The sequence below is a fragment of the Acomys minous genome (genome assembly GCF_964271855.1).
Source record: "Acomys minous genome assembly, chromosome: 9".
Classification (NCBI taxonomy): domain Eukaryota; kingdom Metazoa; phylum Chordata; class Mammalia; order Rodentia; family Muridae; genus Acomys; species Acomys minous.
Genome location: NC_140490.1, coordinates 22,643,914 through 22,671,745, shown reverse-complemented (window position 1 = coordinate 22,671,745; position 27,832 = coordinate 22,643,914). Strand labels below are relative to the sequence as shown.

The 27,832-nt window shown below is 39.0% G+C and overlaps 2 protein-coding genes across 4 annotated transcripts in view; both read left to right on the top strand.

Annotated features, from left to right (window-relative positions):
- DNAH12 (dynein axonemal heavy chain 12) overlaps nucleotides 1-27,832 on the top strand; it is a 159,482-nt gene that overhangs the window by 31,505 nt on the left and 100,145 nt on the right. For all 3 annotated transcript variants that reach the window (XM_084793926.1, XM_084793925.1, XM_084793927.1), the window contains exons 18-30: nucleotides 1,180-1,365; nucleotides 3,356-3,556; nucleotides 8,416-8,610; nucleotides 11,525-11,646; nucleotides 11,743-12,025; nucleotides 15,586-15,705; nucleotides 16,001-16,157; nucleotides 16,498-16,670; nucleotides 19,530-19,682; nucleotides 19,939-20,178; nucleotides 21,072-21,317; nucleotides 21,613-21,732; nucleotides 25,588-25,697. In XM_084793926.1, coding sequence (XP_084650052.1) covers nucleotides 1,180-1,365; nucleotides 3,356-3,556; nucleotides 8,416-8,610; nucleotides 11,525-11,646; nucleotides 11,743-12,025; nucleotides 15,586-15,705; nucleotides 16,001-16,157; nucleotides 16,498-16,670; nucleotides 19,530-19,682; nucleotides 19,939-20,178; nucleotides 21,072-21,317; nucleotides 21,613-21,732; nucleotides 25,588-25,697 — 2,306 coding nt within the window. The remainder of the gene's footprint in view (nucleotides 1-1,179; nucleotides 1,366-3,355; nucleotides 3,557-8,415; nucleotides 8,611-11,524; nucleotides 11,647-11,742; nucleotides 12,026-15,585; nucleotides 15,706-16,000; nucleotides 16,158-16,497; nucleotides 16,671-19,529; nucleotides 19,683-19,938; nucleotides 20,179-21,071; nucleotides 21,318-21,612; nucleotides 21,733-25,587; nucleotides 25,698-27,832) is intronic.
- Nucleotides 6,350-7,393, top strand: LOC311604270 (transcription initiation factor TFIID subunit 9-like). The gene is given in 2 exon segments (XM_084793959.1): nucleotides 6,350-6,426; nucleotides 6,429-7,393. Coding segments are annotated over 2 exon segments (681 nt in total). The 5' UTR covers nucleotides 6,350-6,362; the 3' UTR covers nucleotides 7,046-7,393.

Genomic DNA, 27,832 nt, shown 5'->3' with positions numbered 1-27,832 from the left:
TTCAATTCTAGAAAGTCTTCAATTCCTTTCTTATTTTCTGTCTTGACCCATTTTCATTCAGTAGTGAGTTTGTAAGCTTTCTGCTGTTTTGTTGTTGTTGAGGCCCAACTTTAATCCATGATGATCTGTTGTCCTCTCTGGTTCTTAAGAGAGTGGTAGTTTTGTGTTGCCTGGTAGGAAATCCTTCTGGGATCCTGATATGTGCGGCCATTGTGGGTTTTGGGTAAAAAGCGTCCCTACGTACTGGGAGCTGACACTTAGCAATGGTGATGGGCTTGGGGAGCAGGGGCTGGGGACGTCCACGGGAGAGACCAAAGCAGGGTGTTCCACCAGGATCTGCTAGGTCTCTTTGTAATGGGGGAAGAAAGAGCGAGGAGAGGCATCAGCAGATAATTTGCTAAAAGCTGGGATTGAGACTGGGGGACTGAATATCCAGGTGTGGAGGAAGAGTGGAGATCCACAGCTGGAATACCTGCTTTCCTGACTTACTTGCTTCTCTGGCTGGCGTGGCTACCAGATTCCCAGAGAATGCATGTTGGAGTCTGGGGCTGGAATAACGGGATGAGTGGGAAGGAAGGTTAGAGGTCAGCATCATCCACTGGACATGTGGCAGAGAGGAGGGGGAGGCCACAGCGGGTGGTGTGCTACAGAGATGGGGCCAAGACCAAGGAACTGGAAGGGAGAAGGGAGAGGTGAAGAGCTGCAGGTAGGCTCCCTGCTTCCCTGGCCTAAGTGGCCTGTGGCTTCCCAGGGAATGTCTTACTGGAGTTGGGGACTGGCATAAAGCAATGCATTATGGGGAAAGAAATTCAGAGGGGAAGATCTCTGTGATCCACTGGAGATTGAAATGGGGACAGGGGAGGCAACAACAGGTGGTTAGCTGCGGAGCTGGGAATAAGACTACGGGATTGGATTTGGAGGAGAAGAGGGACAGATCTGCAGTTAGCTTACTTGCGTCCCTGGCGGGGTTGGCCTGTCGGTTCCCAGAGAATGCCTGCTGGCGTTGAGGGCCAGGGTTAAGTGAGTGTGAGGGGAAGGTTGGAGGAGGAGGAAGTCTATATGATCTCCCCTGGAGACGGGGTAGAGAAGAAGGTGAGGCAGCAGTAGATGGTCTGCACAGATCTGGGATGCATGTGTATGGAAGTCACGTCACACTGTTATTTGTATTTTCATCCTTAGGAGCACATCCCTACTGTGTCCACCCTGTGCAATCCAGGAATGAGAGCGCGTCACTGGAAACAGATGTCAGAAATTGTGGGCTATGACTTAACTCCAGATTCCGGAACTACGCTGAGAAAAGTTTTAAAACTAAACCTTGCACCATATTTAGAAAAATTTGAAGTCATAAGTGCAGGTGCAAGTAAGGTAAACACACAGGAGGAGCTGAAATGCTTGATCGGTTTGATCGCTGATAGTCACAGTTTCCGATTTGGTGTGAAGTATATAGTACAGGCCAGCAATGGGAAGAGGCGGTGGTGGGTGACTACAGAAGACCACTCTTCTGCGACGCAAACAGTGCTTACTTCTCTGAAATCCAGACTAGAAATTCCTCCTTTGACATCTTCCTAATTCTGCCACATTCTGATACAGTTGGCTGATACACGAGTATCGATGTATGGTTATTCCATTAAGAATCGTGAGTAGATGGATATGTATGTGGCATATAGTGTGTCTCTGTGTGTGTTCCGACAAAATAAGTATGACCTTAGAGAGTGGGTTCTTGAAATACACAAAAAACTTCAAGCTATAGGCTACCTGCAAAAGGCCACTGCGGTGATCCAGTGGGTATTTTATTCTGTTGTCTATTATAACAGTTTCCATAGCAATTAAACTTTTTTTTAAAAAAATCTTCATTTTTCATATTATTTTTCATTTTTCATTGAAAAGAGATTTTTTTCACACAATATATTCTTTTTTATATTTTATTAATTTATTCTTGTTACATCTCAATGGTTATCCCATCCCTTGTATCCTCCCATTCTTCCCTCCCTCCCATTTTCCCCTTACTCCCCTCCCCTATGACTGTTCCTGAGTGGGATTACCTCCCCCTGTATATGCTCATAGGGTATCAAGTCTCTTCTTGGTAGCCTGCTATCCTTCCTCCGAGTGCCACCAGGTCTCCCCCTCCAGGGGACATGGTCAAATATGAGGCACCAGAGTACGTGTGAAAGTCACCCCACTCTCCACTCAACTGTGGAGAATGTGACACAATGTATCCTTATAATGGTTTCTCCTCCTCCAAACCCTTCCCATAGTCTCCCTACCTCCCTCCCCTCCCAATCCACATCTTTTCTTTCTCTCATTGGAAAACAAACAATAATAAAATAAATAAGTTAAAATAAAGTCAAACAATCAAAATAGGACAAAACAGAAGAGACAAAGAAAAAACACAAAAAACACGTAGATGCAGCGACTCATTTGTTTGCGCACAGAGGAATCCCATGAAAACACAACACCAGAAGCCATAATATATACGCAAAAGACCTCTAAGGCTTTAAAAATGCCATTGAGTTAGTTTTCTGTTGGCCATCGGCTGTTGGGCATGGGGCCTGCCCATAAGAATGGTTTGTGTAGCCCAGCATGGTGGTGCATACCTGTAATCCCAGAACTCAGCGGGACAGAGGCAGGCAGATCTCTGAGTTCGAGGCCAGCCTAGTCTACAAAGCGAGTCTGGAATAGCCAAGGCGACACAGAGAGACCCTGTCTCAGGAAAAAAAAAAAAGTAGTTTGTACGCACAGCGAGACTCTGTTGGAGAAAGCTATTTTTCCTTTGTGAGCTTTCTGGGTTCCCCTCTCAGCACCAGGGCTGCAACTAGTACAGTCCCGTGAGTGCCCTCTGCATGCTGCCACGGTCTGTGAGTTCATATGTGCATCAGTCTTGCTGTGTTAGGAAGGCCTTGATGCCTTGGTATCCTCCATCCCCTCTGGCTCTTACAGTTTCTCCACCTCCTCTTCCACAGGGTTCCCTGAGTCCAGAAGAAAGGGATCTGATGAAGACATATAGCTTAGGGCAGACTGTTCCGAGGTCTCTCCCTCTCTGCCCACAGTCCAGGTTTGGGTCTTAGGAGGGAGTTCTCAGATGATGGCTGAGAAAGACACTGACCTATGGATATAGCAGAATGTCATTTTAGTGCTTTTCCTCTAGGTCTATGGCCTTTCAAAGGAACTTTTAAATCATTAAAAAAAAAGTGACCCCTCCTCAACAGACAGACAGACAGACAGATGATAGACAGACAGACAGACACATAGTTGTGGAGATTATGGTTACTATAGTCTGAGTTACCCAGGGAAATTGAATAACATGAATAAATATCTTTTTTCATCATCCTATTCTTTTTCCATTTCTCCCTTTCAGGAATTTTCCTTAGAGAGGGCCATGAATGCTATGATAGCAACTTGGGATGACATTTCTTTTCATATAAGTCTGTATCGTGATACTGGAGTCTGTATCCTTTCTTCAGTGGATGAGATTCAGGCAGTTCTTGATGATCAAATTATAAAAACTCAGACAATGAGAGGCTCACCTTTTATCAAGCCGTTTGAAAATGAGATCAAGGTATGTTAAATATGATAGCCCCTGGTCATTTATGAAAACAACTATCTTATTTCATACATGTTCTCACATAAATATTTTTGGATTGCTCTTCAAATGTCTATTTGAGTGATAGAACTGAACCTTTATACTTTATGTGGTGAGACACAGAAATACGTATTTAAAGATTAACGTGCAATAGGAGGCTGAAGAGATAGCACAGTGGTGAGAACACTTGTTCCATTCCCAGCATCCACAGGTGGTTAATAACCATCTGCAACCCCAGTTCCAGAGGATCTGATGCTCTCTCCTGGCCTCAGCAGGCACTGTATGCACACAGTAAACAGGCAGATACAAAGACAAAACACATATATGAATAAAAATTAAAAAATAAAGCCAGGTGTGGTGGCGCACGCCTTTAATCCCAGCACTCGGGAGGCAGAGGCAGGCGGATCACTGTGAGTTTGAGGCCAGCCTGGTCTAAAAAATGAGTCTAGGACAGCCAAGGCTACACAGAGAAACCCTCTCTCAAAAAACCAAAAAATTAAAAAAGATAAATAATAAATAAATAAAAAAGATTAACATGCAATAGGTTTGAGATATTACCTAATGTCTTTGAGAAAAAAAATAACATTTTATTAAGATTTTTCTTCAGTGATATTAATAGAAGGGAAAACAACTTCTTGATCTTTGTTTTTCCTTCCCTTCCTTCTTATCTTTCCCTCCTTTTTCTTGAGACATGGACTCCCTTTGTACCTTGGGCTATCCTTGAACTCGCTATATAGGCCAGGCGTGTCTCAAACTGGCGACCAGTATTCTCCTCAGATCTGTCTGAGTACTGGAATTACAGCATGAGCCAGCATGCCTGGCTCCACACTTTCATTTCTTGCCTCCCTCCTCCTCCTCTTTCTTCTTTCCCTGCTTGCCTCGTTTCTGTAATCGGGCCTCACACATGGTAAGTGTACACTGTAGACTGACAAGCAGGTTTTATAGCAAGTGGAATTTTAAAACATCATTCTTAGTAATTTTTAGATACAGTTAATTTCTAATTTTAGAAAGCTCAGATCACATATCACACTGTATCACCACAGTAAAGTTCTCTATGTCACTATTTAATTCTATTTGTGAACAACAGGCATGAGGGTAATTAATGAATTACTGTCTGCTTCAGAAAAATAAATGACATTTCTTTATTGTTGATATAGGTAACTATGAAAAGAATACAAATTATGATAATAACTTCATAGTATAATGAAGTCCAGTGTTTTTGCCCCTTGGAGAATACAAAGCCAATATAGCACAACAAGAAAAAAGATTAAGAAAGGGTTATAAACTGTATAAAGTAAGGGAGGCTCTGAGGATAGCTCCTAAAACATTGAACAAAGACAGTAAGGGAATTTGGTGCTGTGTGTGTGTGTGTGTGTGTGTGTGTGTGTGTGTGTGTGTATGATGACATTTACTGAAGAGACGTGTCATCTAATGTAGTGGTAGCCAAGTAGGCACAATCTTGTACCTGCACAGTTAGAGGTTACTTTTTAGCTGCTCCTATCAAATCTTGTAATCCCACTAGTCAGGAATCTGAGGCAGGAGAATCACCTTGCATTCCTATCTAACCTATTTAGAGAGTTAGAGACCAGCCTGGACTACATAACCTTGTCTCTAAAAGGTAAGTAAGTAGATAAACAGAGATCATGTGTTTAAATACATTGAATGTTCAAAGGCAGTAGAGGGAAATTTCCCTACATATCATTAAAAATATTATTATATGTGACCTGGAAGAGGAGGTAGGTAACCTTGTCTGATTTAACCTAGTGCCTTGGTTTTAGCTGAAAAACAACAAAACAAAACAACAACAACAAAAACCAGCTCTACCCTGACAGCATGTTTGTAGTCAACAAGTTAGTCCTCCAACTCAAGAACAGGCCTTTCTCCCTTTAAATTCCTGTTAGGTAACTAACAATTATATTAGAATTCTACCTGGAGGCTGTGTAAATTGAGTAAAATAGAAACTACTGAATTGTTGATCCCAGTTTTGAGTGTTAACTATGCTAGTCATTGGTTTAGTGGTTTTCTGTTTCCTAACTGATTTAATCCCAAAGCAGACCTTCAAGTTAAGCATTGTTTATTATCTGCCTAAATAGGTAAGAAACCAAGTATGGGTAATTTGCCCAAATTCACTTAGCTATTAAATGACAGGACTGAGAGTCAAACCAAGACACTTTTTAAAACCAGAAATAATTTTTTGGTGTTTTTTTTTTTGAGATAATATTTCTCTGTGTAACATCCCTGGCTGTCCTGGAATTCACTTTGTAGACCAGACTGGCCTTGAACTCACAGAAATCCACCTGTTTCTGCTTCCCAAGTGCTGGGATCAAAGGTGTGCACCACCACACCTGGACAGATATAATTTTTAATTACATTTTTAACTGGCAAGTAACACCTTTATATACTTATGTGGTACATTGTGGTGTTTTGATACATTTTTATGTGAAATGTTTAATTTGAACATAAACAGTGCTTCATAGATGATCTTGGCTGCCATTATTTTCAGAAAACATGTGTATGTTAGAAAGTTCTTGTTTAAAAAGAGTAATTTAGAAGCCCTTTTATGATTAAAAAAATCGAGATGCGCCTGCGGCGAGGAGGAGAGTGGCAGCCGGGTCCTGCTCCACTGCCCTGCCGGAGACTTGGTCTTTGTGAATCTGGTACAGCAGGGGTTGGGAAAACCACACTGGGCAAAGAACTTGCATCAAGATCAGGATTGAAGTACGTTAATGTGAGTGATTCAGCTCAAGAAGTCTGATCACCGGATATTGTGGAGCCTGGCAAGATGGCTTCTCCCAAGAGCATGCCGAAAGATGCACAGATGATGGCACAAATCCTGAAGGATATGGGGATACAGAATATGAGCCAAGAGTTATAAGTCAGATGTTGGGGTTTGCCTTCCAATATGTGACCACAATTCTAGATGATGCTAAGATTTATTCAAGCCATGCTAAGAAAGCTATTGTTGATGCAGATGACGTGCGATCGGCAATTCAGTGCCGAACTGACCAGTCTTTCACTTCTCCTCCCCTGAGAGATTTTTTGTTAGATATTTCAAGACAAAGAAATCAAACTCCCTTGCTGTTGATCAATCCTTATTCAGGTCCTAGATTGCCACTTGATAGGCATTGCTTAACTGCTCCAAACTATAGGCTTAAGTCTTTACAAAAAAAGGCACCTCCTCCTACAGGAAGAATAACAGTTCCATGGTTAAGTGTTGGTTCAGTTTCTAGCAGACCAAGTACTCCCACACTAGGCACGCCAACTCCACAGACCATGTCTGTTTCCACTAAAGTAGGCACTCCAGTGTCCCTCACAGGGCAGAGGTTTACAGTGCAGATGCCTGCCTCTCAGTCCCCTGCTGTAAAGGCTGCAATTCCTGCAACATCAGCAGTTCAGAATGTTCTCATTAATCCATCATTGATTGGGTCCAAAAACGTTCTTATTACTACTAACATGGTATCGTAAAATACAGCTAATGAGTCAGCAAATGCACTGAAAAGAAAGCATGAAGAAGATGATGATGATGATGATGATAATTTGTAATCTAGCCTTGATGCATGTGTAATGTGTACACTTGGTCTTGAATCCATTGTACTAAAATTGAACAAGCATGTTAGATGTTTTAAAGCTGTATTTTAGAAAATGGTATTTAGTAAGTATACTTACTATGCTTTTTTGTTGAAATGTTCAGTTTTAATAGAGCTAGTAATGGTTTTTTCATTAACTTTTATGCATAAAAAATAAAATTGTCATTTATCAATTAAAAAAAATATAGAGATGGCTGAGCAGTGGTGGTGCACGCCTTTAATCCCAGCATTTGGGAGGCAGAGACAGATGGAGAGGCAGGTGGATCTCTGAGTTGGGGGCCAGCCTGGTCTACAGATCAAGTTCCAGGATAGCCAGAGAAACCCTCTCTCAACAAACTGAAAATAACAAATAGAGATGAAGCTCCAAACCCAGGACCTTAAGCTGTATACACTTAGCAACTCTAGGCAATCTCTGAGGCTTATTTTACTTTATTTTAAAATTTTAATTTCAGTTCTCTCCAAACTGTGCTGATGTAAAGCAAGATCCTTCAACTTTACACTATTTGAGGCTGAATAATTCTTTTTTAAATCTATGTTTCTTTCTTTCTTTTTATGCTTATTTACTGCTGTGTGTGTGTGCTCGTGTTTGTGTGTGCATGCAGGTGTGCTTCAGTGCATGTGCCGAGGTCAGATAGCAACTTGCAGAGGTCTGTTCTTTCCTTCCACCATGTGGGCCCCCATCTGGGGCCCCAAACTCAAGATGTCAGTTTTGTGGCAAGTGCTTTTACCCATGAGCCATCTCTCTGGTCCTGGGCTGAATAATTCTTTGTTATGGAGACTATCCTGTATATTGTAGTACATTTAGCTGTATTTCTGGCCTCCGTCCACTAGCTATTAGCAGCATTCTCCCCCCAGTAGCTGTAACAACTAACACTGTGATAGCTTAGACTTTGTGATGTTTCAGACTCTCCGAGATACTGCCCGGTATTTGGACAACATCATCCATAGTTGATAGTCCCTGGTGTAGAGCAGGATGTACATTTAAATCTCGAGTGATTCCTTGAGAGATTAGGAAATGAAATAACTTTACAATCACTACCAAATGTGAGTTCCACTGGTTTAGGGAAATCTTTTGCCTCCTATATTTTTCTAAGCCTGGGTGAGGCTTCTATGAGTGATCTTAAGATGTAAGTTGTTTGGTATTGATATTAAAACAATAGTGAATTCTAAGTAGTTCCTTATTTCTATAATTTATAGTCTTTCTTTTAAAAACTGGAATTTAGTACCGTATGCTCTTTATTTACTAAGGCCTGGGAGGACCGTCTGATTCGGATACAGGAAACAATCGATGAGTGGTTAAAAGTGCAAGCGCAATGGCTGTACTTAGAGCCCATCTTTTGTTCTGAGGATATCATGCAGCAGATGCCAGAGGAAGGACGCCAGTTTCAGACAGTGGACAGACACTGGAGGGATGTCATGAAGTTCTGTGCTAAAGATCCAAAGGTAAGTGTTTGCTTTCCTTCTTATAATAAGTGAACCTTGTTTGGGGTTTTAAAGAAAACATTTGACTTTTTTCTGACTATTAAAATAGACCTTACTCAGCTATACAAATACAAATAGCCAAAACACCTAGAATGTAACATTTATATAATTCCTGATTGTGTCATGGTGGTTCTTGCTGTAGGTAGTTTATTGTATATATGGGTAATAATATAAATGTTTATGTAAAAAATAAAAAATGTTTAGTTAATAAACAAACAAAAAATAGACCTTACTCACTGTATGCAGATTGGAAAGTTTATAAAAATGTAAGTTCAAAAGTATCAAAATAATCTTATTTTTCAATTCATAATACTACTACTTGCAACTTGTGTGTGTATGTGAGTGTGTTGTGTGCATGTATGTGTGTGCAGGTATGTGTGTGTGTGTGAGTGCGTGTGTATGCATAGTGTGACTACTTTAGATGAACAGGTAACTCACCTGACTCCCATTATATACAGTCGCTTCAGGAAGTAAACAGATACATGAAACAATGAGGTAAAGGAGAGGATGGAGAACGCGTGATCAGAACGGGTGTTCTATATTTGCTTGGAAGGGTTAATTAGGGAAAGAATCTACTCTCAATTGGGCTCAGGTCCTATGTGGTCTTTCCTATTAAGACCAGGATTCTAATGTTGAAAACAGTATTTTTTTTTCACACAGTTAGTATAAACTATATCTCTGCATCTATTTTTTTAAATGTGTTCAACTTACAAAATAACTTTTCCAATGCTGAGAGAAAAACTAAGTCCCAGATTTATTGAGAGTTAATTACAGAACTGTGTAAAAGTAACTTTTATTCTCCTGACTCAGTTGTTGTCTGGGAGGCTCACTGCCTCCTTCTGCTACCCTAGGCCTACTCCTGGAAGCTTCTAGCCTCTGTACAATCTAATTTAGACATAGAATGCTTTCAGCCTCTGAGACTTACTGCTGAATAAGCTCACCCTTACTTGTTCTTTCTGAGCTCTGTGCTGGCTGGTTCAACTCAGGTGTTCTGGCTCAAACTCTTCTCCCAGCTGACTTATTCTATCTGGCTTCTCTCTTGGCCCAGAATTGCTCTGCTTGGCCTCAAACTAACTCAGCAATCTACTTTAATCTGAAATGTGTGGATTTCAAGGATTTTTATCTTACTTTTTGACTTTAGGAGCTCATCAGTACATGATTTTTTGTAGATTAGAGGTCAGCAATTTTTTTTTTTGTGAATAGCCAGTTAATACATTTTTTAGGCTTTGTGATGCATAGAGTCTGTTTTTAATGCTGACTTCTGCCATGGTGAAAAGCAGCTAGAACTAATATATAACGAATGGGTATGTTTCTACCATAATAAAACTTTGCTTATAGACACTGATAACATTGTTACTTATGTTGTGAAATATCATTATTATCTTCATTTTTATCACTTAATTAAATTTTTTGAGACAGGGCTTCTAGCCCAAGTTGCTTTAAATGCTCTATATAGCTGAGGACGACCTTGAGCTTCTGATTGTCCTGCTTCTACTTGTGGAATGCTGGCATTGAGCTGTGTGCCAGCACACTCACTTCATGCTGGCATTGAGCTGTGTGCCAGCACACTCACTTCATGCATGGTGCTGGCAATAGGACTTTCGGCCTTATACATGCTAATCAAGCATGCTGCCAACTGAGCTACATCCTTAGTCTCCTTTTTGTTGGGGGATGGTGTGATGTATTTTGATGCTAATTAATAAAAAGCCATCACCTGAGCAGGACAAACGAGATAGGTGTGGCTAAGGTTTCCGGGCTTGGAAATACGGGAGAGAATCTTGGGAAGAAGAGGAGAAAGGCCACCATGGGTTAGATGAAAGAGAAGCACATGGCTGTTATGGATAGAGGATTTGGCCCAGATGAAGAGCATTAGTAAGTATTTGGGATTATGGATGGAAGGTAGCTTAATAGAAAATATTAGAAGCAGACGGCATGAGATTGGGGCAGGTATCCCCCTACCTGTCCCACTATGGGAAATAGTTTAGAGGATTAATGTATGCCTTACCCCAGGTTAACTAAGGCTATTTTAAAATATAACAGGTGTTTGTGTCTTGATTGATTGCTAGCAGATTATACTGGTGTAATAATAATAATAATTATAGGCCTGATAATAAACAATTATGAGGCCCATACTGATAAATGAAAAGCAACACCTTTTAATTATTTAACCTTCCGAAAGTGTAAACACATTCTTAGTTTGAGGGTCATACAAGAACTAGCAGCTGGTGAGATTTGGCCAGTGAAATGTAGATTGTCAAATCCTGCTGTAAATTAAGCTTAAACGTCAGTTATAAGAGCTAAAGTTAAATCATACACCATCCTAACAAGACTCTTCCCATATCATTTAAAAGAACACAGGCTCTATTGAGTGGTTAAGAGAACTTTCCTCTCCTCCAGAGGACTCAAGTTCAGTTCCCAGCAGCACCCAACTGCCTGTGACTCCAGCTCCAGAGAATCTGACACTTTAGGCCTCACTAGGCACTACATTTGCACGCACAAACCCATGCTCAAACATACCCTCATACATACACACAATTAATAATGAAAAATTAAGTCATTAAAAGAAAATAAAAATATACACGACAATCATTTGTAAGTAATGTCTTGTATTATATATGATTTACTGAATTTTAATAGTTTTACACTATAAAAGAAATTTCAAAGCTGGATGTGGTGCCTATAATCCCAGAACTTATAAATCCGTGGCCAGCCAGGGCTACATAGTGAGACCTGTCTCAGAAAAAAGAAAGGGGGGGGGATATTTCACTACTAATTTCATAAAGTTTCAAAAACATTAACACTTTTACATATGTATATTAATGCTGATGTTTTACACCGAGCACACAGGTGTGTCTCATGGGAATCTGTCTTTTAGGTTCTTGCTGCTACCTCTTTAACAGGCTTATTGGAAAAGCTACTGAACTGCAATGACCTTTTAGAAAAGATAATGAAAGGACTGAATGCGTATCTCGAGAAGAAGCGACTTTTCTTCCCTCGGTAGGATAGATAATCAACTGTGCTATACTATAAGACGTTTTCTGGTGTGTGATGAACTGCCACTAAAGCTATCCAATTCACATATTTTTTTTCTAGCTTTTTCTTTTTATCTAATGATGAAATGTTAGAGATTTTGTCCGAGACCAAAGATCCACTGAGAGTTCAGCCGCACTTAAAGAAGTGCTTTGAGGGCATCGCTAAGCTGGAGTTCCTGCCTAATCTGGATATTAAAGCCATGTATAGCTCTGAAGGTGAGCGAGTGGAGCTGATTGAGCTGATTTCCACATCTGCAGCGAGGGGCGCTGTAGAGAAGTGGCTCATTCAAGTCGAAGACCTAATGCTCAGAAGTATTCACGATGTGATTGCTGCATCCAGGCTGGTACGTTTCCTAGGATTAAGTGAGTAATCTATATTCTGCAAATGCAGGGTTTTTTTTTTTGTTTGTTTGTTTGTTTGTTTGGTGAACATTATTTTTCTCTGTATTTTTAACATCATTAGTAAGAATTGATGATAATGATATACACAGTGACACATGCAACAATACAGGTATGTCATAAGAGGAAAATATATTATCAGTAAGAATAATAGAGTTTATCAATTTAGAATGGACGAGGGTCCAGCAATAGGCTCGTAGAGGAAGTTAGACTAAGCCTGAGATATGAGAGATAGATAGAAAATAGCTAGACAAAGAGTTAGTTAAAGAATGAGTGTCCTGTGTAAAGACTCTGGACTCAGAACGGTTCCAGATTTTGTGAGAAACTGTTAGAAGGTCTCCGGGCCTTGGGTGGAGTGAATGCAACGGAGAACGAAGATAAATGAAGGTGGAAAGGAAGACGGGCACGGGAGCCATTTTCGTTTTACATAGGAAGGGTAAGAGTATGTTAATCAGGGGGTTCAGAATCTGGGTTATGTTTTTGTACCTCTAGGACTGTGGTATAAAGACTGTCCAGACAGGAAGACTAGTTAGGAGACCGTTGTATTAGCCAAGAAGATAGATGATGTGGGCTGACACTAGACAAGTGGTGAGAGCTATGGGTCAAACAAATTAGACAGATGAGAAATGTATTTGCATCTAATTTCAACATCTGTTAAACTGCCTGCATAGTAAAAGGGGGAGAAGGCCTCAAGAAGTGCTTTAATGTTCTTGACAGGCGTATGTTGATGAGATTTGCCCTGGGGGACAGCCTGCAAGACAAATAGGTTGGTGGAGGCCTGTGAAGGATCAGAGTTTTATTCCCTAAATGTCGAAATTGAAATGTTGCCAGACATAGTAGCTCACAGCTACAATCTTAGCCCGGAGAGGCTGAGGAAGGTAGACTGCTTAGAGTTTGAGGCCAACCTGGGTTACATAATTCCAGGTCAGCTTGGGCTACAAAGTGAGGCTGTCTTAAAATAATAATAATAATAATAATAATAATAATAATAATAATAATAACAACAACAACAACAACAACAACAACAACAACAACAATGGCTAAGCAGGTAAAGGTTCTTGCTGCTAAGCCTGCCAGTCTGAGTTTGATCCCTAAAATCCATATGATAAAAAAAAAAAAAAAAAGAGGGCGCTGACTCCCACAAGTTGTCTTTTGATCTTCACACATGCGCTTTGACTTATATACCTGCCCCAATAATATGTAAGTAAACTCAATTAATAAAACACTGCAGTGGTATTTCTAGTAGGCAGACAGCCATGTGCTTTAAAACTTTCTGATCAGGGTCAGACACGCTCAAGCATGCTGTTAAAGAAATGATCTAGTTCATTTGTTGCTTTTGAGACTTTACCTTAAAATTCTAAATGAGACAAACATAATAAATGGAAGGAAATGTAACACCTGGATATTTTTGTTTGTTTGTTTGTTTGGGTTTTCATGACAGAGATTCTCTTTGTAGACCAGGCTGCCCTTGAACTCACAGAGATCTGCCTGCCTCTGCCTCCCAAGTGCTGAGATTAAAGGAGTGTGCCACCACGCCCATGCTTTTTTGTTTGTTTTCTATGTACATTGGTGTCTTGACTGCATGTATATCTGTGTAAGGATGTCAGATCCCCTGAACAGGAGTTACAGACAGTTGTGAGCTGCCATGTGGGTACTAGGAACTGAACCCAGGTCCTCTGGAAGAACAGCCAGTAATCTCTGCAGCCCCGAGCACCTGGATACATTTATGTACCTCACTTAATGCTAATCAGATTGTTCTAACCTCAAAATATATGCTTTCCCTTGTTCTGCCTTTAACAACACAAAGAAGCAGTTGTGCACTGAGTATAGTTTTAAAAACCCTTGCACCCTATGTCCAGCAAGGTACTCACTGTGTGAGTGAGGATAGCTTCATTTTCTCTTTATCTTTCAAAGTTATTATTATTATATTAATTATGTATAGTATGTATGGGTGTGTTAGAATAAGTGCACAGTAGTGCAAGTGCCTATGGAGGCATCATATCCTTCTGGACCTGGAGCTCCTAGCAGTTGTGAGCTGCCGGAGATGGGTGCTGGGAACTGAACTCGGGTCCTCTGGAAGAGCAGCACCACAGTCTTAGCCACTGAGTCATCTCACTAGCCCAGAGCTCATCTTGAGATGGCTTTTCTGCAGCTTCAGCGTTTTTGCAATAAATCTAAATATTTTTCTCCTTTCTTTATGATTCCAAACTGAAAGCACATAAAAAAGCATCACCACTGTCCATGAGGCAGACTTTCATGTAATAATTACTTTTCTTTAGAGCTTATGTTACTTTGTTGTTTGATTTTATCTATAGGTGTTCTAATAAGAAACATTTTATAAATAATATATCTATATTCTTATAGTTAATGTGCTATTTTGTTTTATTTTTAAATGTGTTATTTTAAAAGAATACTTTCATTAGCATCAACTTCAAAATTCATTCTATAAAGTTTTTTAAATTTATAATTTGTATCTGCTGTTACCATTTGTTATTGGTGCAAGTTACTTTTAAGCTATTAAATCTTCCCCCTAAAATACATGTAAAGGTTTTGAGACATGAAAGTATTAGTAGTAGATGAAAATATATTTCAAATTAAAATGCATGGATTGTTAAAATGTATACAATTTTATAAATGTTAATGTATATCCTGGTTATATAGGTTTTTAGGAAAGTTATAGATAAGTAACACAGACATTCTAACTACAAGCTCAGTTTTTAAATGTATTGTATGATCTCTACCTTGGTTGCTACACAGCTATGACAAAATGACCTCATATAAGCAGTTGAAGGAAGGGAGTGTTTATCTCAGCTCACAGGTCAATGTACGCTCCACTGAGCCAGGGAAGGCAAGACAGCAGGATCCAGAAGCAGCTGGCTGCATGGCTGCTACAGCCAGGAAGAGAAAAGCCATGAATGCTTGCTAGTGCTTAGCTTTCTTCCTCCATTTTATACACAGCAGAATCCCCTGCCTGGGGACTATTCCCACCCATAGTTAAGATGGGTCTTCTTGAATCAGTTAGCCTAACCAAGATATGCCTCCAGAATCATGCCCAGAGGCTTGTCTCCCAGGTGACTCTAGTTCTGTCAGGTTGACAGTTAACACTAGCCAGCAAGTTTCCTTTCCAATTAAAATTTGACATCAATATGAATTACATTTGATTGGTTTGCAAGCTTTTGTACATTCATAAATCATACATAAGCATAAGCATAAACCCATTTTATAACCTTCACCTTCCTTATGCATGATTTTTAACTGGTTTAATGAAATTATATATAGCAAAAATAATTTATATTGTTCATCAAAAACTTGGCAACTAACCCAGCAAAAGAGCTTTAAAATTATTAGATGTTTTCTTTTGTAACTTTTTTTTTTTTTTTTTGGTGCTGGGGTTCATGACTAGGCTGGCCTCTGCCTCCCAAGTGCTGGGATTAAAGGTGTACGCTACCACAGACCAGTGTATCTTTTAACCTTTTAAAGACAAAAAATCATTTTAATTTTTCAGGCTTATCCAGAATCTGCAAGAAAAGATTGGGTCAGAGAGTGGCCTGGCCAGGTTGTTCTTTGTGTTTCTCAGATGTTCTGGACTTCAGAGACACAGGAAGTTATAAGCGGTGGAACAGAGGTAAAGCAGTATTTGATTTTAGACAGCAGCATTGTTCTTTTCATTCCATATTTCTTCGTTTGCTTGTCTGTTCTTTGCAAAGATAATACTCCACTGAATTTCTCTATGTAGCATTAAAATTATACACTTTTTGAAGTCTCTGTTATTTTTATAAGGCTTCCACAAATTCACTCTATAACTCACTTATCTTTTGAAATAGCTGATGAAGTCACAGTTGTTTCATAAGTAAATACGGATGTAAAGTACGTGCCATACATGTGTATGTAACATCAGTTAAATGGTTGTTACTTTATAGGGGTTAAAGAAGTACTACAAGGAACTCCAGTATCAACTAAATGATATCGTAGAGCTCGTCAGAGGGAAACTGTCTAAGCAGACCAGGATCACACTGGGAGCCTTGGTTACAATCGACGTCCATGCTAGAGATGTCGTCATGGACATGATTGAGATGGGTAGGTGGCTGTTTCTCTAACATAAAATGTAAAATATTGATAGCTTCTAAGAAACAAAGACATGAGTGTTTTCTTAAAAGAATTCCTTTTTAAATGATCTTCTCTTTTTGCTTATTTTTTGTTTGTTTGTTGAGGCAGGGTTTCTCTGTGTAGCCTTGGCTGTCCTGGACTCGCTTTGTAGACAGGCTGGCCTCGAACTCGCAGAGATCTACTTGCCTCTGCCTCCTGAGTGCTGGGACTAAAGGCGTGAACCACAACTGCCCGGCAAAAACATGAATTATTTTAATATTTGCTGTTATAAAGCTATTTTCACTTAGTGACTTTGTTTTATCCTTTCTAGGTGTCTCACATGATACAGATTTCCAGTGGCTTGCTCAACTTCGCTATTACTGGGAATATGAGAACGCACGAGTTCGTATCATTAATTGCAATGTAAAATATGCTTATGAGTATCTTGGGAACTCACCTCGACTTGTCATAACTCCCCTAACTGACAGATGTTACAGAACATTGGTATGTACGTAAGTTGCTTTGTTCACACATTAAATATTACTTTTTGATAAAGGATTAACTTTCTTGTCCAAATTTAACATTGCCTATTCTCATTTGTTTAAAACATGTGTGTGTGTGTGTGTGTGTGTGTGTGTGTGTGTGTGTGTGTGTTTTGCTGGATGTGCACAGGTCAGAGAACAACTTTCAGGAGTCTGTTATCTCTTACCTGATGAGGCCTGAGGATTAAACTCAGGTTCTCAGGCTTGGTGTCAAATACCTATACCTGCTTTGTCATCTCACTGGCCCCTTATTTATTAACTTAGTTCTAATAATCAAATACACTTATCCTTTCTTAGCCCCAATTTCTCTTATAAAAATCTTTTTACTATGTATACTTCTATTGTATTATATATTATATATAGCACATAATATAAATTATATTTGTATATGTGTATATGCATGTACATATATACAAATATATAATAACATATACACATGTATAATTAAATAATTTATATAATATATTTACATATATAATGTATGCATGTGAATGGGAATGTTGATGTGTGCCACAGTATGTGCATATGTCACAGAGGATGACTTTCAGAAATAAGTCTGTTCTAGCCCTCTCCCAAAGGTTTCATAGACTGAACTCAGGTTACCATGCTTGTATGGCAAACACTTTTATATTTATCTTGCCACACCCCAAAATTCTCTTTATGTAGAACTGTAATAGAGCATTTACTCCTCAGTCCCCACCGCCATTTTTAATATACAAATAGTTTGAATTCTATTGTGTACAAGTCATGAGTCACTTCCTTTGTGACTAATTAGGAAAAGAAAGGTGCTGAAGACTAAGGACAAAGCCAGAGCTTCAGAAAATAGCATCATTTTTTTACAGTGGAGTGCTAGAGAGATGACAGGAAGAAGAGTCAGAACAGCTGCATTCCAGAACTCCAGATTGCTGCTGCTTGGCGTGGGCGACAGAACTAAAGTAGGAGGTGCTGCAGAGGGTGGCTCTTGGCTGGGAAGACAGAGGTACAACTACTACAACCCCCGATAGTGATTGTCAGGCAGGATACAGGACCTCTAGGTAAATCTAAATTTCAAATGATTAAAAATATAGACCCTCCTCATGGGGATGGCTTCAAATGTGGCACACCAGCCACTGGGCAAAATATCCTAGTTTCTGTCACAGACAGAATTCTGTCTAAAAATAGGCAAACTTGGATGCAGGCAGAGTCAACAGCCAAACTCTGCCAAGACAGGGTAAGCAAGTCCTCAATAGTTCCTGCCTCACAAATGCGTGTCAGATATATTAGGCCAGAAGGCTGAAGAAGATGCTTCAACGTTATAGTCTTGGGTGACTGACTGTTCATGCAGCAAACCGTCTCTGTCATTTTCTCATTTTGGAAGCTGTGAACCTGCACTTCCAGTTTACTCAGGTAATTAAGCTTTATTCCTTCTCAGGTCTCTGATGGGGTTGAAGACCAGATAGTTTAGTTTCACAATTAAGCTTAGTTGTTTAGGGGTTAAGATGTTTTTAGGTCTAGATAGATTTTTTAAGTTGCTAAAGATGAGATATGATAGATCCTGATTTACATTCAGAATTTTAGACTCACCAAGATAGGAAAGATGTTTTCTTCAAGTTTGCCAAATATAAATAGCCAAATCACTATAAATGTAACATTTATATAATTCCCGATTGTTTCATGGTTCTTCTTGCTATATATTATTTATTTTATTTATGTGTAATAGTATAAACGTGTATGTAAAAAAGAAATATAATAATATATTCATGTGTCACCTAAAGATAGAGATATATTCTAGAAAATATTTTTAGGTAATTATATCTCATGCAAATGCCACAAAATATGCATTTGCAAAATCAGATGTTTTCCAAAACTAGATGGTACGGCTAACAGGGCGAAGCTGTATGGCCCATGTTACTGGCATCATCTGTTGTTAACTGAAGCATCGTGACATGGTGTATGGTGTGTTTGGTGTGTGTATGTGTATGTTTTATCTAAATAATGTAAGAGAAGCAAGGGAACTGCTAACAAATCATCCATTGTTCATTTGACGTTTACGTTTCCCTATGCATTGTGTATTTTTATTTTCTGCATCTGCCCGTCCAACCTGGGAATTGAGGAGGGGTGTGAAGAAACAGCAACCCATTAATGCTGAGTAGGCTGGAGTATAAAGTTGAGTTATTTAGTAGCAGATGAAATGAGGTTCTTGTGCGCATGATTTATTAGGGAAATAATTCATATACTGCTAAATTTAAACTCTGATTGTTGAACAAGAAGAATGCATATTACCTGAATAAAAAGTAGGAAACAATGATATTGGAGAGAGAAATATAGGGCAGTTCTTTGGGAATGCAGAAAATGGAGACCATACCAAGAGTGAAAGGCACAATGTGGAGAAATCGTAAATGATACATTTGTTTGTCTTCCAAATATGGACTCCATTTGTACCACTTATTTCAAGTATTCACCTCTTTGCAACTGGCCACCTGGAAGGTGTCTTTATTATTTTCTACCCGTATTTTCACATCTACTTTCTGAAGAAAGCCATCCTGAATTAATTTTACTCCCTCAGAACTACATTCTCCATTCTTGAAGGGGAACTATGTATAGGTAAAGTAATAGACACCAAAGAGATTTTGTTACATTTTACTTGCTGAGGAGCCTCTTTTAACTTTCTATTTGTATAGCCATGACAGCAGAATTTGAAAAGTAACAACAATATAAGGATTACTGGCTTCCCTGAAGCTATAAATACAAATAACTTCATTTGGCCAACAACTATCTAGTTTGTTTGTTTGTTTTTAGCTAATCATACATTTTTTTTTCCCACACATACTTTCCCCCCCAGATCGGTGCCTTCTATTTAAATCTTGGAGGTGCTCCAGAAGGGCCAGCAGGCACAGGAAAAACTGAAACCACCAAGGACCTGGCTAAAGCTCTTGCCGTACAGTGTGTAGTGTTCAACTGCTCCGACGGGTTAGACTACCTAGCAATGGGGAAGGTAGGAATACCAAGGGTTACAGGCTTACTGCTAGGGCTACCTGGGCACACTGAGGCAAATTCCTGTGACAATATTACTGGGTTGTCGTTTAAGTGTTACTTGAACTTTTGATTTTCGTGGTAAAGACAGTAATAACAGCCTTAGAGATTTTTTAAGCCTAACTTCTCGTTTTGAGTTAGAAGGTCAAAAATATTTTTTAAAAGATATATGATGCCCTTTCTTAAGAAAATTCACCATTTTCCTTCCATCTCCTTAGTTTTTTAAAGGACTGGCGTCTTCGGGTGCTTGGGCTTGCTTTGATGAATTCAATAGAATTGAACTGGAAGTGTTATCGGTGGTGGCGCAGCAGATTCTCTGCATTCAGAGAGCCATTCAACAGAAACTGGAAGTTTTTGTTTTTGAAGGGACAGAACTTAAGCTCAATCCAAACTGTTTTGTAGCTATTACCATGAATCCTGGCTATGCAGGACGTTCTGAATTGCCAGACAACCTCAAGGTAATTTGTTGTTGTTGTTGCTTTTCGAGATATAGTTTCTCTGTGTAGCCTTGGCTGTCCTGGACTTGCTTTGGAGACCAGGCTGGCCTTGAACTCGCAGTGATCCACCTGCCTCTGCCTCCCGAGTGCTGGAATTAAAGGTGTGTACCACTGCCCAGCCTCAAGGTAGTTTTTTTTAAGAGTGTAAGATTGTTAATAAAAAAAAATAGTATAATACATCAAAATGTTACAAACCTCTCTATATATTTTGTCATTTCCCTTTTCCTTTTCCATTTGGTATAAGGCAAACCTCCAAAGCCTTGTTTGTTTGGTGCTACAGGGACTTAGACTCAGATATACTAAACAAATACTCTACCACTGAACTGCCTCACAAGGCCACTTTCAATTTTATTTTGAGACAGTCTCACTAAATTGCCAAGTCTGGCATTGAATTTGTAATCCTCCTGTTTCAATCTCTTGACTAGCCACAATTACACATGCCTGCTACCATGCCCAGCTTTCAAATGTGTTTTTAGGAACCCAAAACTACCAAGTACATAAAAACATTTAACTATTGCTGAAAAAAAATAGTGTATGAATAATGTTGCATTTAAGGAATAAACTTGGCCGTCAGCATCTTTTGATCCTACTTCTGCTTAGCATTGAGGTGACTTGTCTGGCCTCAGTGGGAGAGGAAGCCATTAGTACTGCTGTGACTTGATGTGCCAGGGTGCATTGGTACCCTTCTCTGAGGAGAAGGGGAGGGGGGCAGAGGGGAAGGGAGGTGTGAGGGTAGGACTGGGGTAGGAGGGAGGGAAGGGTTTGAGATCAGGCTGTAAAGTGTTTAAATTAATTAATGAAGACAAGTGGCCTATCTTATGTAAGTAATGTCTTTCATTTACTATGTGCCTCAGGTTCTTTTTAGAACAGTGGCTATGATGGTTCCAAACTATGCCCTCATAGCAGAAATTTCCCTCTATTCCTACGGATTTTTGAATGCAAAACCTCTGTCTGTGAAGATAGTAATGACCTACAGGCTTTGCTCGGAGCAGCTATCATCACAGTTTCACTATGACTATGGGATGCGGGCAGTGAAAGCAGTTTTAGTGGCAGCTGGAAATCTAAAATTAAAATACCCTGATGAAAATGAGGATATACTGGTAAGTACTAATTAGATACTGTGCAATTGTGAAAGCCTCAGTGGACAGGTAACTTTGTTAATGAGACCAATCAGGAACTGTACACAGGCACCTGATTTTAGCTAAGACTGAAATTGTATCTTTAGGTTTTTATTGTACTTTATACATATAAAGGCCTTGAGATTTGATAAGTATAGGATTATTTTTCATTATGAGGGTACTATGAGCAATATAAAATAAACTGACTTTTGTGTGTGTATTCAGTAAACATATAAATGCAGGCAATTAAATTACATTCTCCATTTTGTGATTTTAGCTTCTTCGATCAATTAAAGATGTAAATGAACCAAAGTTTCTATCACATGACATACCTTTATTCAACGGAATAACCAGTGACTTATTTCCTGGCATTAAGCTTCCTGAAGCTGACTACAATGTAAGTGAACCCATGAGAATGATTTGCTCTGTACAATAAATTCACCTGATGGTTCAGTCTTTTTCATTAAACTGGGGGACTTTTCTGCTTGAAGTCCTGTAGAAGGAGTTTGCAGTCATTCTTTATTTTTCAGAAATCTTTGGGAAAGTTTGAAAAGGATTGATATTAGTTCTTTAAAGACTTAGCAAAAGCCTTGTTATTGTGAGTATTGAAATAAACGTTTAAATCAAATTCAAAATAGGGAAAAATTAAAAGTAAAAAAGATACTTGATATGATCTTATTTTAAATCTGTCAAGGTTTGGTTTGTTGCTTAATATCTGGTCCATTTGTCAATTTTTTATTCATACATAAGAATATGTATTCTGTTACCAAGAAGAGACTTGATACCCTATGAGCATATACAGGGGGAGGAAGTCCCCCTCAGGAACAGTCATAGGGGAGAGGAATAAGGGGAAAATGGGAGGGAGGGAAGAATGGGAGGATACAAGGGATGGGATAACCATTGAGATGTAACAAGAATAAATTAATAAAAAATTAAAAAAGAAATAAAAAGAAAAAAACTGAATTATTTTAACAATGAGCATGGAACTAAACAGAGTCAAAAACAACAGCAGCAAATGGATAAGGAAAAATGTTTTAATGTTTATCATCCTTCATCATCATCATGGAAATACAAGTTAGAGCTACTTTGAAAAAAAAAAAGAATATGTGTTTTGTTGCTACTTGGGGAAAATGTTTAGGTCTATTAGCTTTGATTGGACTGACATGTAACTCAGGTTTCTTTCTTTATTGATTTGACGATGTTTGGATTGTTTGGCAAATATTGAGAGTAGACTGGTGTTTATGTGCCCAGGGCTGGGTGTATATTTATAACTGCCTTGTTTTTTGTTTTTTGTTTTTCTGAAAAACTGTCCTCTTCATCATTGTTGAAGACTTTCACTTTTTTTATTCTTTTCTAATTTTTAAATAGATTTTATCTTTTTATCCTTTGACTATTTGTAAATATAAACAAATATTTAAAAATAAGTATATCTACCTCTGCTCTCATTTTGTTTAATATTTTACAGCATATTTGTATTTTTATTCTTTTCTAATTTTTTAGTAGTTTTCAGCCTAAAGCTGATTTTATCTTTTTATCCTTTTACTATTTGTAAATATTTATAAGTAAATATTTATAAATAAGTATATCTACCTCTGCTCTCTTTTTGTTTTTATTTTTACGGCATATCTTTTTCATGATTTGGTTTTGATCTGTGAGTGTTCTGTAAAATGAAATAAGCAGCAAATATTTTGGCCTTTTGTTAATTTAATCAGTTCAGTCATTTTATGCATTTTTATTGGTGGCTGTAATCCATTTACACTCAAAGTAATTAAAATTTAAATTCTCAGCCCAGCGTGGTGACGCACACCTTTAATCTCAGCACTTGGGAGGCAGAGGCAGGCAGATCACTGTGAGTTGAGGCCAGCCTGGTCTACCAAGCAAGGTCAGGACAGCCAAGATAACACAGAGAAACCCTGTCTCAAACAAAATAAAATAAAATAAAGTGTGTGTGTGTGTGTGTGTGTGTGTGTGTGTGTGTGTGTGTTTATGCATGTGTAGATGTGGCCACAGCTCTCATGTAGAGGTCAGAGAACAGCTTGCAGGGTTGTTCTCCCCTTCCAACATGTGGTTCTCAGGGACTGAGCGCAAGTACTTAGGCTTGGCGCGTGGCAGGTGCTGGTATCTGCGGAGTCAGTCCCAAGTTAATGCTTGATATGTAAGAAGTGACTCATGTTAGTGGTTAATTGTTTTCTGTCTGTACAGCTGTTTTTACCCTTGTTTTTTTTGTTGTTTGAAAGCTTCCTGTGATCATGCTTTCCTGAGATTTGCATAAAACATATTTATAGTAGCAACTTTTAACATTGACTTAACAGCTAATATCCACATACACGCAAATACATACCGTATTTGTCTCTCTAGGTCTGGGATACCTCATTCAAGACCATTTTTTTTCTAGCTCTATTTACCTGTGAATTTTGTCATTTCATTTTTTAAAACACCAACTGATTTAATACTCCATTGTGTAAATGTACTCCCATTTTCTTTATTCACTCTTCTGCTGAGGAACATGTTGGTTGTTTCCAGCTTCTGGCTGTTGTGACTAGAGCAGCAGTAAGTGTGGTTGAGCAAGGGTCTCTGGGGTAGGACGAAGCATCTTTGGGTGTGTGTCTAAGAGTGTTATAGCTGGATCTTGGCGTTACTTACTCGTAATAGTTTCTTTCTTCCATGTTTAATGTGCTATCCAGCTATATTTTAGGTCCTTTCTTCCACCAGAAGTTTATGGGGGTGGGGGGTGGCAGTGCAGGGTTGAGACAAGGTCTCAGGGTGTATCACTGACTAGTTTGGATCTCACTACGTAGAACAGACAGACTGGCCTGAAACTCATAGATATCTATCTACCCTGGGGAGCTTCTGTTTCCAGGTGCTGGGTCTATAGGTGTGCACAACTTTAAAGGGGTCTTTAAAACAGCTGTAGTTGTGTTTACTTAGTATCTTATACAGGTTTCTGTTGATGTGCTGAAACACCATAAGCAAAATCAACTTGGGGAGGAAAGGATTTGTTTGCTTGAGACAGGGTTTCTCTGTGTAGCCCTGTCTGTCCTAGAACTCACTCTTTAGACCAGGCTGGCCTCAAACTCAGATCTGCCTGCCTCTGCCTCCTGAGTGCTGGGATTAGAGGCGTGTGCCATTGCCCAGATGGAAAGGACTTTCAAAATTTACACTTCAGTATCACAGTTTATAGTCAAAAGAAGTCAGGACAGGAACTCAAACAGGGCAGGATTCTGGAGACAGGAGCTGATGCAGAGGCCATGGAGGGGTGCTGCTGACTGGCTTGTTTTCCCTGGCTGGCTCAGGCTGCTTTCTTTTGTTTTTGTTTTTGTTTTGTTTTGTTTTGTTGCTTTGTTTTTTGGTTTTTTGAGACAAGGTTTCTTTGTGTAGCCTTGGCTGTCCTGAACTCGCTTTGTAGACCAGGCTGGCCTCGAACTCACAGCGTTCCGCCTGCCTCTGCCTCCCGAGTGCTGGGATTAAAGGCGTGCGCCACCACGCCCGGCCTCAGGCTGCTTTCTTACAGAACCCAGGACCACCAGCCAAGGGGTGACACCACCCACAATGGGCTGGGTCCTTCTGAATTAATCACTAATTAAGAAAATGCTGTACAGGCTTGCCGGCAACCTGATCTTATAGAGGCATTTTCTCAATTGAGGCTCCCTCTGCTCAGATGACTGCAGCTTGTGTCAAGTTGAGTTCACATAAAACTAACCAGGACACTCAAGAAAGATTAACTCATTTCTGAGCTCAAATTCTATCAGAATTATTTGTATCTACAATGGCTCTTAATTTTGTTGTTGTTTTGTTTTGTTTTGTTTTGTTTTTCAAGACAGGGTTTCTCTGTGTAGCCTTGGCTGTCCTGGACTTGCTCTGTAGACCAGGCCGGCCTCAAAGTCACAGAGATCTGCCTGCCTCTGCCTCCCTGAAAGCTGAGATTAAAGAAGCGTGCCACTGTGCTCTGCTGGTTCTTAAATTTTTAGTGATTTTTTTCAGCTTTTCTGCTTATTTCCTGTTGCTGTGGTATGAAGGATTATCTAGTATATTCTTTTGTATCTTAAACAAAATAGAAATTTGGCAAACACCATTAAAAAGAGTTGTTTTTATTTAACATATATCCAATGCTAGGATGCTTTGAATATTCATAACTTACATTGTTATATTAAAGGCATTTTAGTTCTATTTATTCTTTTTCATTTAAAAGCAATCTTTCTGTACAACATGATTTATAATACCACTTTATAGAAACACTTTTATTTTGTTTCAGGAATTTTTGGAATGTGCATATGACACCTGCGAAGCACATAATCTTCAGCCAGTTAAATTTTTTCTTGAAAAAATTATTCAGACGTATGAAATGATGATTGTTCGACATGGGTAAGAAAATTGATCATCTGCTGTAGTTTAATGTTATTTTACGTTAACCTAAAAAGTCAAGAGAAGCAATAAAGTGTTTATATTAGGAAGTCTAGGGGACAAATACGTGCTCCCTTCTCAGTAGCTTACAACAAAAGACAAAGAACTAGGAGTAGAGTGGATGCCTGTAATCCTAGCTTATGTGCATCTGAGGCAGGAGGGTCCTCAATTCCAGGCCAGACTGGGCTATATATATGAAGATCCTGTCTCAGAAACTGAAGTAAATACAGCTTACATTGTTAGGTAACAAGTCTAAAATCCACTTGAACACAGAATGCCTCCATTTTCAGAGATGGATTTACTGTGAAACCATTTAATGGAGTTTAAACTTTAGGACCTCTTCCTTGTAGGGAGCCGTCCAAATAGCTATAAGCATTTTATGTATGTAATTTATTTTATAAGGTGATATGTAATTTTGTATTTATAATTATATGTATATTTTTCCTTAAAAAGATCTATTAAAGCCAGGTATGGTGGTGCACGCCTTTGACCCCAGCACTTGGGAGGCAGAGGCAGGCAGATCACTGTTAGTTCATGGCCAGCCTGGTCTACAAAGTGAGTCCAGGACAGCCAAGGCTAACACAGAGAGACCCTGTCTTGAAAAACAAACAAACAAAAAAGATCTCTTAAGTTGTGTAAGCTTAAGGCTCTTTATAACATCTTAGACCTAACTCCACTTGGTTTTTGTTTCCCAGACCGGGGTTCTAATCACCTGTTTTCCACAGGGCTTAATTTAACCTTTGAAAGGTTTTCCTATTTTGATCTTCTTTCCTCAACATGCATGAAGTAACAAGAAAGGAAAATGTTATTCTTGGTAACTGAAGAATGATTCCATCCAATTCCTGCTTACAGAAAGTTAGGGTCTAAAAATCATGAATTTTGAAAAGTTAAAAAAAACCAACAACTTTGTATTATGTAAAATTTCAAACGTATACTAAAATGAGGTGATAGTGACTCAGTCCTCATGCATCCAGGGTTGAACACCTATCTATGTTGTTAGACCAGATTCAGAAAGTAGAAATCAGTAGACATCTTCAGAAACTACAGCCAGCCTTTATCTGTTTCACCCTCCTTCTGCCCTAAGTACAGTTTTATTGTCATATTTCCCTAAATCCCTGTGATAACCTTTAACTGTGCCAGGCTTAGTAGATTCTACACCCCTAGTCTGTGTTCCTCGAGTCTTGGTCCCTCCTGAAATGACCGTGGTAGCCCTCATTACCTGTGGTTTCTACTTCTATGGCTTTAGTTACCCACAGTCAATCAACTGTAGCCTAGAAATATAAATGGAAATTTTCATATTTTAAGAGAGAGAAACTGTCATATAATCTTCTCAAAATATATTATTGTAACTATTCTATTTTGTGACCAGCTATTGTTAGTCTCTTACTATGTCCAATTTATAAATTAACCTTTATCATAGTTACAAACATGCAGGAGAAAACATAGTAGTATACACACATCTAGAGTGCCCATGGTTTTGGGTATCCACTGGTGAGCTAGAGCAGAACTCCCAAGGTTGGAGGACTTCTATGTACAGAACCACAAATCAAGCTCTATCCTCGATTTGATCCTTTATACCATTCTGGGCTCTCACTCTTGAGTGTTTTCTTAATTTTTTGAATCCTACAGGTTCCTGAATTTGTGAACTCCTTATAGTCTCTTTCACGTGCCTACTTGCAGACAGACCTTTCCCTTACACCCTCTGTGCTCACTGTTTTAGTTTATTGTTAAACCCAGTCCTATCTTTTTATTGTACCTAATAATGCTATATCCACTACCCTTCCACATTATCTAAGATCTAAGTGATTAAATTAATAAAATATTGTATATTAACAGTTGTCAATCATTTATTTTCTGGAGATTGTTAATATGCCCTGGCTTCTAACCCAATGCATTATATTTTGGCTTTCTTTTATTATGGCAAGAACATCTTCCCTAGGATGGGATACACTACACTGTTATTTACAATACAAAGGCCTTTTTTTTTTCATTTGTGCTCTATGTCCATTTATAGGTTATCAGGGAGACTCTGTTTATCATAGTCACAGAGAGTAGCCACATCTCAACATTGTGGATCATATTCTTGCTAGGAAGGT